Consider the following 15948-nt stretch of genomic DNA (forward strand, 5'->3'; position numbering starts at 1 on the left):
ATAATGTATATGATTAACGCTAAATGGCTTGTTATCATGACAGCATACATAATTTAATTGTTAATTATGTATATATTGCACCTACCATATGACAAGCGGAGGACTACGAATCAAAACTCTACCATTCGATTTTAATTAATATGTATATAATATATTGCAATATATGGAACCATACACATGGATAATAATAGTGTAGACGAGAGGCGGAGAAAATCAAGGGGTTTGCACCAAACCCTAAAATAAAGAAGAAAAAGAAACAGAGCGTATAGGAGGAAGATGAGGAGAGGAATTAGTAAAATGTCCAAATGAATGAAGCTATAGACGTAAAAGAAAAAGGTTTTGATGAAGCAACGGGACTTGTGTGTAGAGTGTTGTTTTGTTGTGATGATTAATTGGCACACATGTGAATTGGTGGGTACGTTTGTTTGTCCGTCTCCTATATAGACAATGTTCTACATCTTATACCATTGCTAATATATCCAAACTTATATACGTACATGTATCTATACGCAGCTTACATATACGGACAACATCGTATAATTATACATAAGGATGCTGCGCGCGAGTAACTTGATAGATGTGTTTTTTAGATTGATCCATCAAATCATTCTATATGTAATGTGAAGGGAAATTGTTAGGCATCAACCTTTATAAGATATATGTGTTTGAAAGATGTGACTTAACATTGGTGTTTGTTCAAAAATAGGATTTGTATTATTGTTAATGCATACATGCACATGTATACGCGGTGTATACGGCATGCAAATACATTTATCTAATGTATATACATATAGACAGAGAAAGAAAGAGAGCGCGGTAGAGAGGACAAGGAGAGAGATGAGGAATAGGTGAAGAGAGAGGAGGATATATGTGTGGGTATTTGTTCATAAAGATCCCCGTGAGGAGTGTTTGGAGGCATTCCAAAATCACAACTAACATTCTTTTGTTTGCTTTTATCCTCACCTTCACTTCTTTCGATGCTCCCAAAATTTTTATTTTCGATTACTTTTAATATGCATTTCACAAATATTAATTATTCCCCCCATATATCACGAGCTCATCATTCCCTTTCTCGTCCCATTTTATTTTTACTTTCACTATCTATTCAATTATCCTATTATAAGATTATTCAAGTGGCGCATATATATATAACCGCAACCTAGTCCACAAGTTCAAATGATTTGTTCTTGTTGTTGCAATGATAACGAATTGGTAGTAATTTATGGTACTTGCATGTCTTTTATTTCCCCATTGAATATAATTAAATTCCATGAAAATAAGAGATGGTGATGCTAATTTATGCTATTCATTTTAGATATGTATATATATATATATATATATATAGTGAAGAAAATTACTTTGAGTTTAGAATTTATAGTTAAATGACTAGCTTGCTATATGTATTTTTTTTTAAAAAATATTAGTATATATACATACATGATAAAGTCCTTTTTGTGATCAACATAAACTTTTTTACATGATTTTGAAGAGTACATCATATGACCAACATGTTTCTTAAGAAAATATATTAGTATTCCCTATACACATACATAAAAAAGTCCTTTTCATGATCGACATATACTTTTTTACATGACTTTGAAAGTGTACATCATATCAATATAAGCATATAAATGGAGTTTTGTAATCATTTATCTGTTTTATCGGTTTCCAAAATTTAAAGCTGGCGATAGTTGTTATCAATTATCGTGATTTTCCTTGGAGGCGTTAGAATAGTATTTAGACACAGAAGAAACTAAAATCACATCAATAAATACAGAGTAAATCATTTAAAGCGTAGTTCATTACAGTGAGAGTTTACCGTCAATACACATTGACGATAAAAACATTGATTAATTTACAATATTCAAGTTGGTAGGTAAAAGGTAGAGACACGTATACGTATATTTATACGACCATTTATATGATAGAAATATTGTATAAATATAAGATAATATAATCATATAAGAAAACAAAAATAAAAATTGGATCGAATATTAAATAGAATATCGTCTATTGAGACATAGAGGCAAGCAAGTAATTCACGAGATACAAATCGGAGTTGTCCGTATATTATATTTTGTAGCGATCAAGAGAGACTAAGGCAGACATGTGAGAGGGGAGAGTATCCTATAAACAATTTTAATCTAAGATCTCTGCTTCCTCCCTCTCATATATATATTTACACATTGTTCCTCTATATATTTATAAACAAAGTCGAGGAAGCTCAATACGAAAGAAGATGCTAATGAAAGCTTAGAAGAAGAATGGTTTCGAGAGAACAGAAGAGAGGTTCTTTGCAAGAGAAGTTTCAGTTGCTTCGTTCGATCACTAATTCTCATGCTGTAATTATCACATCACCCTCCCTCTCTTTCTTTTTTGATTTTGTCCGACGGAGAATAAACGCAATCATATGTATACGCATATAAATCCTATTTTTAACACACACATGCGCGTGCACACACACAATCTTAATCGATCTATATATAGCTTTGTGTTTTCACTCAATCACAATTTCGTCCCTTTGGATCATTTATATTTGAATCCCTTTTGATATTTATATTCAAGTTTGCTTTTTATTTATTTATTTGGCTAATCACTTGATCCTTTTCTAATCATATATAGAAGATCACGTATGCTATTGCAAACAGGATATACATATTTGGCCAACTTATGAATTGAGATGGATTCTCTCTTTTAATTTATGGTACATCGATAATTCTAGCGATGTTGTATATACTACTAATATGTGTGTGGGCACACGTGTTTTGATGACAGGAAAACGATACATCGATCATAATGGATGCATCAAAATATATCCAAACGCTTAAGCAGAAAGTCGAAAGATTCAACGAAGGCCCTACTGCAGAGCAATCTTCAAGCGAGCCCACGGATCCAACGACACCAATGGTAAACAATCACAAACATACAGATATAATGTTTCCTTTGGATCCGTTATGTACTTAATTAAGTACGTACGTAGGTGATTAATATTGTGTGACAGTGTTGAGAGATTCATTAAGATTGGGCTTTTTTTTTATATAGGTAACAGTGGAAACCCTAGAAAAAGGTTTTATGATAAATATACTCTCAGGGAAGAATCAGCCAGGGATGCTTGTTTCGGTATTAGAAGCCTTTGAGGATATTGGGCTTAACGTTCTTGAAGCTAGGGTTACATGTACCGACTCCTTTAGCTTGCATGCCATGGGAGTCGAGGTAATTAATCTCATAACCACACCTCATATATATATATATATATATATATCTGTATACATTTATTCTATATCGTCGTTAATTAAAATGATTTGCGAATATATGATTTGGACAATGTTTGTATGAAGTTCTTGATACAAAAGAGCTAGCTGATTCTGTTTTGTCCAAAAAAAAAAGAGTGCTGATTCTACAATGGTGTCATCATATGAATTTACGAAACTTTATGTGGTTTCACTTACTTTATTACATACATTGAAAATTAATGCCTGTGATTTTGCTGGTGCAAATTTCAGAATATTATAAATTAAAGTGGGCAATCTCAACACACACACGCACACGCATACAAAATATAAAAACATGTGTTGTCTATGTCGATATATGTGTGTGTTGGCATGAATAATATATTTGATGATTACGTCACTGTTAATAATAAAAATGTAGAATGAAGAAGGAGAGAATATGGATGCTGAAGCAGTGAAACAGGCAGTGACAGATGCAATGAGGAGCTGGCTGGGGTGAAAGCAATGATCCACAGATCTAGATTGACCCACTTTTTTTTTTTACCTTTATTTATTTCTTATTATACAAAATATAATAACACAATTTCTATAGTATTTTTGCTCCTTTTTTTTGTTCTGTCCATCTTTGTAGCTCTGAATCTTCCCCTAAAAAGGGATAATGAAGAAAAATCAGTGGTATGTTTCTATATATATTTCACATATGCAAATAGAAAATACGAATTCAATATATAGCCAGTACGTATATATTAGTCACCAAACTGATACATATCAACCGAGTACAGTTAAAATTTTCTTCATATGTTAGATCAGAATATCATTTAGAGAAAACGCTCAGAGCATTGTTTCTGAATTCAGTAGACTAAAACTTTAATTATTTTGGATTTGGTCAGATGATATTAATTAGTGAACTTATTTTCTACTACAGAAGAAGACAAGCATTTCTTTGTTCACGTGACCAAAATAACTCCAGAAAACCTGGAAAGTAAAACGTATCCGTTCTACACATTCCATCCACTATTACTAAATCACGACTAACTATTAAGTGTGATACTTTGGTTTACTTAGCATAAGGCAACTCATGTTTTTTTAAGGGGGTTCCTCAATCCTAGCGAACTAGGTTCTATTCTTACCAAATTAAAAAGTTTCCAATTTTAGACCGAATGAATCTTGAATTTTATAAATACTTTAATTTTTTAATACAATTGAAGAAAACGTTACAATTGAATCCATACCAGATCAAAATGAAAGATAAGTTTAAAAATGAAAATCTATAGCGGGTCCGGATCAAAACTTTCAAAATAATGTTTCGATCAAAAACTTTGATTTCGAACGGAACGGAAACAACCTGAACACGTACGATCCATAGTAAAATTTTATTTTATATTGGTTACTGTGTTGATAAAACATATATATATATATATTTTTCGAAGTAAAAGAAATATGAATTGAACACTTTTCATCAAGATCACGTGCTGCATGGTATTGCTGATAATTAATTCAGTTGTAATTTGTATCTTATAAAGTATATAGAGTACATTNAAAAAAAAAAAAAAAAAAAAAACTAAGTCCATGGAGGCGCGCGATGAGCTGGTTTCTGCAAAGTTCTTGGAGGTATATATGGATTCTTGTATTTCTCTGAAGCTATGTAGAGTACGGGCGTGCTTCAACAGTTTTGTATCGGGAACCTTAATTTGTATACGAACTCAGTAAACGTATATAGCTCGTCGTTTGTCATCTCTGAAAAGTGTTGCTGAAGTTGAATCAATCTTCGATGAATGCAGCTAGCCATTGTAAAACAAAAAAAAATCCTTACACAGTTTAGACGAATTTAGCTAACATCAAAATAAAAGAATAAGAAACAAAAAAAAAATCGCCGTGATCGATGATTGAGNGAAAAAAAAAAAAAAAAAAGAATAAGAAACAATGACAAACGAGTACTAGATACAAACATCGTTTTGACAATAAAAAAATGTTGAAATTTCCGACGAACAATTATCCCTCAAAAAAAGGTAATATATATCCTCCTCAAGTCACAGAATGGACTATAAAGCTCATCAATCTATTGATCACATATTAAGAATAAGCGTAAAAGTCAGTGTCAGCCGACAAATACATCAAAAAAAATATACTAACACTATATGATAACCATGAAAATTTTGAAGTTAAAAAACTTAATTATACAGAATTAAAAAAAATTGTGGCAGCGAACATAAAAATCTAATTACACTCAATAACAAAAGTAAACCACATAATTTCAATGCCTAAAAGAAGATAATCGTCAGGGTCTATCTATCCTTACGCATTAACCACAATAATAACAGTGGCATCGATTGTTAGTAGTGGCTCGAGTAAGAGAAGCCTTCATAATCTCCACTGTAAGATTTGGATGATTGACGACAAACAACTTGAACTCATCAGAGTTAGCAATCACGTTTAAATGGGTTTGGATACTAGTGAAGGCAGACTTGTGGAGGACTATGTCAAAAGGGATTTGGGCGAGCTCAAGGATGCTAAGAGCGTTTGATGAATTTAAAGTAGATACAAGCTCGGTTCTGCATAGGTCACGTAGATGCGGTATCTCATATTTATCTGCTGCAAGATAGAGTGACCGAGCATGTTTCTTGAGACTGGCAGAAGAAGAGGAAGAACCATCAACGCTGTAGATGAAATCAACAAAAGCCTCTAATTCTTCATGTTTCATCTCAGGGAGAGTGATAGTCTCTAACTTAGCCGAAGCCTTGATCTCGTCTGGTTCCAGCATCTTCTTAAACACTTCAGACCTTGCTGCCTATTTAAGAAAATTTTCCATATTTTGTTCAGCATAAGATTAAAAATTGAAAGGCATTATTAACACTAGCTAAGAGAGAAGAGAAGGGTGTTACTGTTACCAACAAGTTTGTGGGCGAAGATAGTTGTTGAAGCATCATCACTGTCTCCAGCCCTGAGCTGAACATCGGATTGCCATTGTTCTGTCAATAGTTTCCTAAATCCATTCAAGAAACCATCTTCGTTGCTCGCTTTTGCCATTGCAAAACCAAAACCTGACTGTGGAGATAAATCAATTGGAAACGATGTTAAACAATAGCATATACCAAAAAACAAGTTTTTACAAAACGAAGCTCAGATAAAAAATTCCAGGAGCGAGCAAAGAGACATGTATGTTTCAAGAAAAATTGTGTATACTACATTCAATGTAAAGTAACCAACGCAAACTTGTCGACATGCGAAATTTGAATAGAAATCTACCAGAAGAAGAAGAAGACTACTCTTATTTATATTAAGTTAGTAACTGCTACAAGAATTGAGAAACGTTTTCTAGTACCACAGAACAATCGAGGAGAAAGTGTAAGAGCGAGAACTACCAATATTCAAAGCAAAACAATGGTTTCTCTAAACACTTTTTGATTAATAGAAAATATGTTTACAAGTTTGTTCTAAACAATTTTCATACCTATCTTAGAAATTTTTCAAGAAACCTCAAGCTCTCTCTAGGTTCTTAGCTTTTATAAGGTAAAACTTATTGGTTAGGTAATCTTTCTCTTGTTTGACCGTCTTAGCATCCTATTTATAGAACTAGGGTCTAAGCTATACAACAAGCAAACTACCTATTATACTTCTAATAGGAATCAGAAAATTTCCTTTTTCTTTATGGATTAGAACATTGTCCTTGTTCTTCACGTTTACTTTTCTTCTTGAGAAAGTTACGGCAGAAATCGAGAAACTCTCTCGACGCTCGGCAAACTCCTTCTAAATTTGATGTTTTTTGTTTTTTTTTTCTTTTTAAAAACTTTTACCACAAACAGTTTATGTGTTATGGATTTTGATCGTGTGAAATTAGGGAAGACTTGACATGAAACTGATCTTGCTTGACTTAAGATGTACGTAGTCAAAACTGAGGATGGACATCATCAATCACAAAACGAGATGCTTTAGACTCCGATCAATTCTTACGGATGAAGTTGTTGCAGAGATCATGATCATCGAGCCTGTTTGTAAGACATTCGCAGAGCTAAAGAACTGCATTTATATAAGCAACCCTTCACAACATACTAAATAAATCTACCTAGAGGCAGCGCATTGTATTTTAGACACGAATTGGCAAACTTAACTTTGGATACTATGCACGATTATGTCAACTCACTTGCAAAGGATAAATCGGTTTATTAGAAAGAGATGAAACAACAAGAGAATGTTTATTTTTAGACGTACTGACGACAGAAACCACATAATCTTTTGGTATTAATACTAAGCCAAATTAAAGAAGCCTTCATTATCTCCACGGCAAGATTTGGGTGGTTGACCACAAACAGCTTGAACTCCTCACCACTAGCAATGGCACTCATATTGGTTACAACATAAGTGAAGGCGGCATTATTGAGGGTTTTGTCAAAAGGGATTTGGGCGAGCTCAAGGATGCTAAGAGAATTTGATGAACTCAAAGATGATATAAGCTCGGTTCTGCATAGGTCACGTAGATGAGGTATATCATATTTATCTGCTGCAACATAGAGTGACCGAGCGTGTTTCTTGAGACTTTCAGAAGGAATGGACCCATCAACGCTGTAGATGAAATCAACAAAAGCCTCTAATTCTTCATGTTTCATCTCAGGGAGAGTGATAGTCTCTACTACATTAGCCGAAGCCTTGATCCCATCAGGTTCCAGCATCTTCTTAAACACCTCTGACCTTGCTGCCTATTTAAGAAAAAAAAAATCCATCTATTGTTCAGCACAACAAGATTTAAAAATGAAGAGCATTATTAACACTAAGAGAGAAGAGAAGAGAAGAGAAGAGAAGAGAAGGGGTACTGTTACCAGAACAAGTTTGTGGGCAGAGATAGCTAGTTTTTGCAGCCTCATCATCATCATCATCACTGTCTCCAGCCTTGAGCTGAACATCGGATTGCCACTGTTCTGTCAATAGTTTCCTAAATCCACCCAAGAAAACATCTTTGTTGCTTGGCTGTTTTGCCATTGCAAAACCAAAACCTGACTATGGTGGAGATAAAATCAATTGGGTAAACCATGTTAAACAATAGCATACAACAAGACTAAAAAAAAAAAAAAAAAAAAAACAAGTTTTTATGAATTACAAGACCTACACAACTAGTAGAGACTAGAGAGAGAGAGAGCAACAAGTCACTTTCTAGAAAAAGATCCAAGTCTTTTTACTTTTTCCCTTCCTGAGACTAAGAAATCCACAAAGACGACAGTTTCAAGGGTGTGAAACAACAACAACAACAACAACAACAACAACCAAAAAAATAAGGAAACAAAAAATCCACAAAACGAAGCAAAGATACATGTTTTAAAGAAAAAATTCAAAGTAAAGTAACCAACGCAAACTTATCGACATTAAGAAAAAGAGCACTTTTTTATACAATTCTATAAGAATTGAGAAACGTTTTCTAAGTACCACAGAACAATCGAGGAGATAGTTACGGCGGAATTCTCGACACCGGTCAAAATAGAGGATTCAACGGACTGATTGATCGATTTCACCGGAGACGAGCTTCTCTGTCACGCGGCAGTGACAAAACCCACTGAAGGGTAGGGAGTGAAAAAGACCTAATTTTTTAATTTTGGGGATATATAAACAAACAGATTCTGTTTGTTCAGATAAAATTAAAATCCAACTTGATTCTCGCTCGGTATAACTAAACCGATGAGTGTTGGTAAAATAGTTTTGACCCATCTTGCTGGTTTTTTTATTAACTTTTACCAAAAACAAATTACTTCCTTATGGATTTGTTGTCATGTTGTATATCAGTAAAGAAAATTTTAGATTTTTTTTAAAAAAGTATGAACATAACTATAAAAAAAAATGAGTTAATTATTTTCTAATTTTTTTAAATATGGTGTTTATTCTTCTATAACTTTTTTTTATTTTGGTTACTAAGCTAATTTACCCATTATTTTTATGAAAGAAAAAAATGTTAACTACAAAACAAAACTATATATCAAAACTTCTACCAAAAAAAACAAAAACTATATAAAACTGTGGAATTTATGGACCAAAATCTCATATCCCCTTTTCATCAAAACAATTTCTCAAAACTCCCCTTAATATTAAAAAGATAATATTACCCTTAATAAAGGTTGTTAAAGGTTAAATATAATTAAACCAGTAAGTGTTCAACGAAAAACACAGTAGCTAGGATACAACTAGTTGTACCCTAGTTGTACTATGCGGGATGCAACTGGTACAACTAGGGTACAACTAGGGGATATCTGGTACAACTAGGATGTTTGGAAGAAAAGGGGATATGAGATTTAAATTCGGAATTTATCTTCTTGTGGCTTAAATTGTTCTGTTTCAGAAAAGGGTCTAACGGTAACATAAACGATATATTAACTCATGAAAGTGTAATCACACCCATTGAATTCGTTTAAAGCAAAGATGTGAGTGGTGATGTTGGTATAATTGAAAATATTTGTGAGTGTTTTAAAGTAAAAAGTATGCGCCTTTCGTAATATTTGTTAATGGTTTCGAAAGTTAAGTGTCACAGGGATGACAGCACAATGAGGAGATGAAAACAGGAAGATGCAAATTGCAGGAAGCTGTAGCTATTTACTCACCATGACATATTCGGTTTGAATTTTTTTTAAAATGGGATGTCAACGTTTCATCATTTCAAACTAAAGTCTTAATGATATGATCATTGCGCATCTTATGTTAAAACCGATATATCTTTGCTGTTTTCGTGTCATTAGCTTTACTGTTTAACAGTTTCCTGCCATTATTTCTGAGAGACTAGAGTACACTACCGAGTTTGAGGAGATCGCCTACCTTGTTTTCCATCTCTGTCGAGTTTTCGCATTGTGAACCACAAAATTATCATGAGAGATCCTAGTAATATAATAGACCCTAAAATGGGTTTAAATTGTTTAACTAGTGTGGTATATGAGTTTTTTTTTTTAATTAGCTAGAGTTTAACTTTTGATATTTCAGTGCATCCATCCATGAGGACTAAAACTATTTCGAACAGCTAAGAGCTTACTTCATAGACGGTGATTGATTTAAGCTGGAAGAAAAAGGAGGTAACATCTAGTGGCGGCCTATACACTATAGTAAGTAGATCTCCCTGTTTCTCACCCTTAAAAAGACAGAGTGGTCCACAAGCAAAGTATCGTGATTGGCTCTGTTTCACTGGCTCTGTATTACACACATACCTACATTCTTTGTGTATACAAAGAACAAATGTTAATGGTTTGTAGATAGACATGAAGTGACACGACAAGTCAGAATAGAAAAGCTTAGGAATCTATGCATGGTGGAACTAGTAAGGTCTTGTCGAGTCGAGGTATCTGTAGGAAACATTATCTTTAACAGTTAACAGTATTAACACTTTGGCACTGGCTGTGTTTGTAGTCAAGAAATATAAAAGCCATCGTGAAATGAGAATAAAGAATCTTTCTGAGAAAGAATCTTTTCCTATTTGTGGTTATACGTTTGACCCTTAATTTCTCTCAATGTCTTTCTCATAGATATCTAGTAGCTAACACCTAAGTTACCTCAATCTCATGTTTCAGCTCACTGCAACTTGCAGTGTGAAGCCAACAAAAATATCCTGTCATATCGTTTTCAGTCGTATCCTAAAACCCTCGAGCAAATCTTTTGATCATTTACTCTTCTGTACTCTTTATTGCTCTATTTTTGATGGCTCTTGATCAAATTCTAATAAACGGTTACGCTTTTTCGGGTGTACCTGGACTTGTTTCTTACGATTGTTCAAATCGCGGTAATAAAAATCTTGAATTTTACGTACAGACTTTTAAATTATGTTAAAATCTCACACTCTTTTTGCTATAATTAGATTTGACAACCTTTGTAACAAAATGATACCAATTGAGGAACCGAAAGAGAAATAAAGTAATTGCATATAAAAAAAAACGTGGTTTGATTATCTGGATTTTGGACCCAAAGTCATTTTATTGGGCAGTCTTTTACGGTAAAAGTCAAATCCCTGAAATGGTTGGAAATATATTTCCCCATTCTTTCTTTGGTAATGTTTGTTACGTGTTGTTCTCAGCATCTCACGCTCCATAATATATATGAGCTCATCAAATAACAAAACCATTTTTGTCATTTTCTAAAACAATTTTGGGATTTTGCAATGGACCCAATAATGTAAATAAAAAAAAATTCCTTGTGTGTCATAGACATATTATTTGTTTTGACATTTTTAACAGATTTTAAGATTATTTGAATATATTGATCTATCCCTTTTTTAAAATACAGTTAACTAGACTAAAACAATTTAAAACTCAAAGTATGCCAAAAGTATAATTTTTTTTTAAAAAAAGTTAAGCTTAATTGTACTAATATTTAGCTAGATTACAAAAGAAGACTTGTTGGTAAATTAACCTAAAAAGTATAAAGTGATATTCTTTTCGAAAAAGGAAATAACAATATACATATAACATAATATTAATATTTTGTGAACTGAAACACGTAAATGTAAACATCGTTTCTAGTTTAGTGAAGTTTTTTACGAAATTACTCAAAGGTTAAATTAGATATAGTTTCGATATGAAGGTGGTAGATGCATTTATATGGAGAATATCTCATCAAGTTCCATGCATGTTTCCCTTTATTCATAATGACAAGGGCCATCAAGGCTTAAATCCTAGAGTGGGGCAAGATATCACAAGCTTTTTGGACCACCAGTTTCTCTTCCTCTCTATCGTTCCAATTTCATTGGATGCATATCAAACGCGTCTCTCTGGACCACAGTCGCTTTTGATTTTCACTGCATGCTTTCATTTGTTTATTATGTTTCAAACATAATATATAGAATGTCTCAGAAATTTTACATTTATCTTGTCATGCATGAATTGAAAGTCGGCAAGTGAAAAGGTCATACTCATACATATACTGTAGTTGTTTTGTTACGAAAACATCGAATTTTTTTTTGTCTAGGTCTTTAGCTAGGAAACAAATTTGAAGATTAGTATCAAAAAGAATTTGGAACCCGAATGAGTTAATAATTAATTAATTATTAAAAAAAACATAGCGAAACTATATCCGCTTTTATTTGTGTTTCGTACAAATCCAATTCAATTGTGTATTTATCCTATCCATGTGCTTCTTGGATAGTGCACGTGCGGTATTAAGATGGTTGGTTGTAAAACTAGTGAGGCTTAATTAAGTAGCTCATAAAATTAGGAACCTTAAGCAACTTGGAACATGTAGACTCTTCTACTACATCGCAGGAATTGAAAAACGTGGAAAAGTAAAATCAATTAAGACCCAATCTGTAAACATTTTTTTGATGGAAATACTTTTGATATTTTCTACCACTTTTATATCCCTCTTCTACTCATGTGTATTTTTAGCACTGTCGGTCATTAACGTATACGGTAAATACATGAAGCATCGAATGAACATACGGCGTAAAGGTGATACAAATAAATGATAAATTCAGACGGTATATTCTGTTGAGTTATCTTGCTGTTGTTATGTGACAGGATGGCATATGTAGGTTTATTGAGGGATTCTTATCATAATTGGAACCAAAAATGTCATCATCGCTACCTGTTTGCTGATGACCAGAATTCTACGGCTCAATATACATTGGACTTTTGTTTTGTATTTCTTCCATATTTAAACTATAATAATAAAAAAATAGACCAATTAAAAAATTGTTTATGCCAAAAGGACTTATAGTGATGATCATGATCATAATGGTGGTGGTTACATGGCCAAGGTGATGATGATGACATTATTGAAAAGGAAACAGAAAATCTAGCGGTGGCTTTATATATATCACATACTTGAGCTTGTGAAGTGTGCAATAGCTGCTAAACTAAGCAAATCTCTAAGACCTTGTTTTTCATTTCGTTTTTTTTTTGCTCAAGATCCAAATAAAGCAAACTTTAGAAGAAAAAAAAACTTTGCATCCTTAAACTATTTCCGTTTAGTCTCTCTCTACACAGCCCTGACCTCTCATAGCTCTCTCAGCTCTCATAACATTACCAAAAACATCCCAAAAAACAAACGTTAAACTTTTATTAATTAAGTTTATATATAAAATTAAATACAATTGATGGAGGCTGCGAAAGTTTACACACAAGATGGCACCGTCGACCTCCAAGGCCGTCCCGTGCTCGCCTCTAAGACCGGTCGTTGGAGAGCTTGCTCTTTCCTCCTCGGTATATTTTCACAAATCTCAAATAACTCTTTCCATTTATAGATAACTTGATTAAAAATATAAATTTTCTTGTGCGTTGTTGTACCTTGAATCTTTATATAGTCTTATGTGTGTGAGAAGGGTATGAAGCGTTTGAGAGGATGGCGTTTTATGGAATAGCGTCGAACTTAGTGAATTATTTGACCACAAGACTTCACGAAGACACAATCTCCTCGGTTAGAAATGTAAATAATTGGTCTGGTGCAGTTTGGATCACTCCGATCGCCGGTGCTTACATCGCCGACTCTTACATCGGCCGCTTCTGGACTTTTACTGCCTCCTCTCTCATCTACGTCCTGGTATTCTTCATTCTGTTTTATTTTATTTTATGGTTAAAATGTGAATTAAATTAACCAAACTAGCCAACCGTACCCGATTTAACAACTCTCGAAGAAACCGAACTTAGAGAAAAAAATTACATCGAATAAAGAAAATTTTTGTTATATATATTTTCCTCTTAAAAATTATATTTTTCAGATATTTTCCTACCAATGTTTATTTTTACTTTATTTGCTTTGGGTTAGACCGGTTGGTCATCATAAATTAAAGGAGTAGACATGTGTTTGTTTGTCGGGGTTTTGACGTGCGATCGGATATGGCCCGTGAACGTTTATCCCAAGAAGACACTACCACAAAAAAATATTTGCATTTTTTTCCACTGGTTAATAATATATTTGAGAACAAGTTTGTGGTTTCTGTTAAAATGGACATATTTTATATGAGAATGTTATTAAGAAGGTTCAAGAAAAGAAAATGCATACAAATATATATGGATCATAAAAATTTGAATGTAGCGTGTATGAAATAGATATTAATTAAAGAACAAGTAGTACATTATTGTATAAGGTACTAACTAATTTTAGTCTTCAGATAACCACGCGTTTGTTTACAATTATATCATATATGCAATTTTGGTAAGAAAAGTAAGTTATATTTAGAGTTAATTAACGAAGGCAGAGTTTTTTTTTCTTCTCAAAAATTATATAACAAACGGTTTTTACATCACCTGTTCGACGCAGTGATGTCGACATGTGAGTACTAGGCGTTGTTTAAGACAATATTAGATTGTTAGTTGTTTCTTACAAAACTTGGCTACTTTTCTAATCATTTGGCACTGATGCGTGACATGCGTCTGAGATTATTAGATTATTATTAGGCCTAAAGTCGAACACGTTTGATCTGCGTCCATAATGTTGACGACGTGTCAGAATTGAAGGCACCAGTTAACGAAAGCTAACTTCGATTTATTTTACTTTTTGAGATTTAGTTTATGTAGATAATATCGATAAGACATGGATACGTACGTATCAAACGTTGTTTTCCACACATATTCAAGAGGACCCATGATTATCACTTCACTTCAATTTTATTGGTTTAGCAAACAAAATGCATATCTTATCAGTATCTAGGGGAGAAAAAGAAAAAAAAAAAAAAAAAAAAAAAAAAAAAAAAAAAAAAAAACTTATGACTTTTGTTAAATCACATCTCAATCATGAAATGACTTTCAACCAGTAGATTTCGAGACATGACTCATGATCAATTCATGAACTGTCTTCTAACTTCAAAATGCACGTACGGACCTTACTTGGAAAAGTGTTGTAAAATATATATTTTTTAAAGATTTTTTTCCTTTCAAATATATTATAAGTTTATAACACAAAACGAATACTTATATTTACTTGGAAATTTGGATTAACATATGGGAGATGACTAGTCAAATAAAAACATGAACACGTATAGCTTTATAACACGTAAATCAAACGTAAATTCAAAACAAAAATAAACAATATCTAGATTTCATGATGAGTTCTGTTTGCAGGGGATGATTCTCTTAACCATGGCGGTAACGGTAAAATCCCTCAGACCGACATGCGAAAATGGGGTATGCAACAAGGCGTCCTCCTTACAGATATCATTTTTCTACATATCTCTCTATACCATAGCTATTGGAGCCGGTGGAACAAAACCTAACATTTCCACATTTGGAGCGGACCAATTCGACAGTTATAGCATTGAAGAGAAAAAACAAAAGGTTTCATTCTTCAACTGGTGGATGTTTAGCTCTTTCTTGGGTGCGTTATTTGCCACATTAGGCCTTGTCTACATCCAAGAGAATCTCGGATGGGGTTTAGGTTATGGCATACCTACAGTAGGGCTCTTGGTTTCTCTCATTGTGTTCTATGTAGGAACACCATTTTACAGACACAAAGTTGTCAAATCAGACAATTTAGCGAAAGATTTGATTCAAGTTCCGATCACGGCATTCAAAAACCGAAATGTTCATTGTCCTGATGACCACTTGGAGCTTTATGAGCTTGACTCCCATCATTACAAAAGCAACGGTAAACATCAAGTTCATCACACTCCCACCTTCAGGTCAGTGTTGCATACCATCTCACTAAATTAATAACTCAAAAAAGTCTGATTTCTGTTTTTTTTTGGACATCCAAAATTTCTGATTTAGATAAACGGGTAATCTTTTTATTGTCCTTGCCATTATTTTATAATGAAAAAAAAAAAAAAAAA

General features: G+C 33.2%; 3 protein-coding genes and 1 pseudogene across 4 annotated transcripts in view; 2 read left to right on the forward strand and 2 right to left on the reverse strand.

Moving 5' to 3' along the window:
* On the forward strand, nucleotides 2016–3920 carry LOC104792907 (transcription factor SCREAM2). The gene is made up of 4 exons (XM_010519168.2): nucleotides 2016–2342; nucleotides 2776–2907; nucleotides 3043–3213; nucleotides 3652–3920. The coding sequence occupies exons 1-4, from the start codon at nucleotides 2265–2267 to the stop codon at nucleotides 3727–3729; spliced, it is 459 nt and encodes a 152-aa protein (XP_010517470.1). The 5' UTR covers nucleotides 2016–2264; the 3' UTR covers nucleotides 3730–3920.
* On the reverse strand, nucleotides 5533–6257 carry LOC104699346 (putative BTB/POZ domain-containing protein At2g40450). The gene is made up of 2 exons (XM_010414665.1): nucleotides 6113–6257; nucleotides 5533–6014 (listed from the first exon to the last, which is right to left on the reverse strand). Exons 1-2 carry the CDS (start codon nucleotides 6255–6257, stop codon nucleotides 5533–5535), a joined length of 627 nt encoding a protein of 208 aa, XP_010412967.1.
* LOC104792908 lies at nucleotides 7358–8808 on the reverse strand (annotated as a pseudogene).
* Nucleotides 13015–15948, forward strand: part of LOC104792909 (protein NRT1/ PTR FAMILY 5.1) — an 11885-nt gene continuing 8951 nt past the window's right edge. Inside the window, exons 1-3 of one of the 2 annotated variants that reach the window (XM_010519169.2) lie at nucleotides 13015–13384; nucleotides 13504–13721; nucleotides 15242–15798. In XM_010519169.2, the coding sequence (XP_010517471.1) occupies nucleotides 13279–13384; nucleotides 13504–13721; nucleotides 15242–15798 (881 nt within the window). In that variant the 5' untranslated portion in view covers nucleotides 13015–13278. Of the gene's footprint in view, nucleotides 13385–13485; nucleotides 13722–15241; nucleotides 15799–15948 lie in introns of both variants that reach the window. The other variant, XM_010519170.1, reaches the window with a different exon arrangement.

Source organism: Camelina sativa, chromosome 6 (genome assembly GCF_000633955.1).
Source record: "Camelina sativa cultivar DH55 chromosome 6, Cs, whole genome shotgun sequence".
In the NCBI taxonomy this organism is placed as follows: Eukaryota; Viridiplantae; Streptophyta; class Magnoliopsida; order Brassicales; family Brassicaceae; genus Camelina; species Camelina sativa.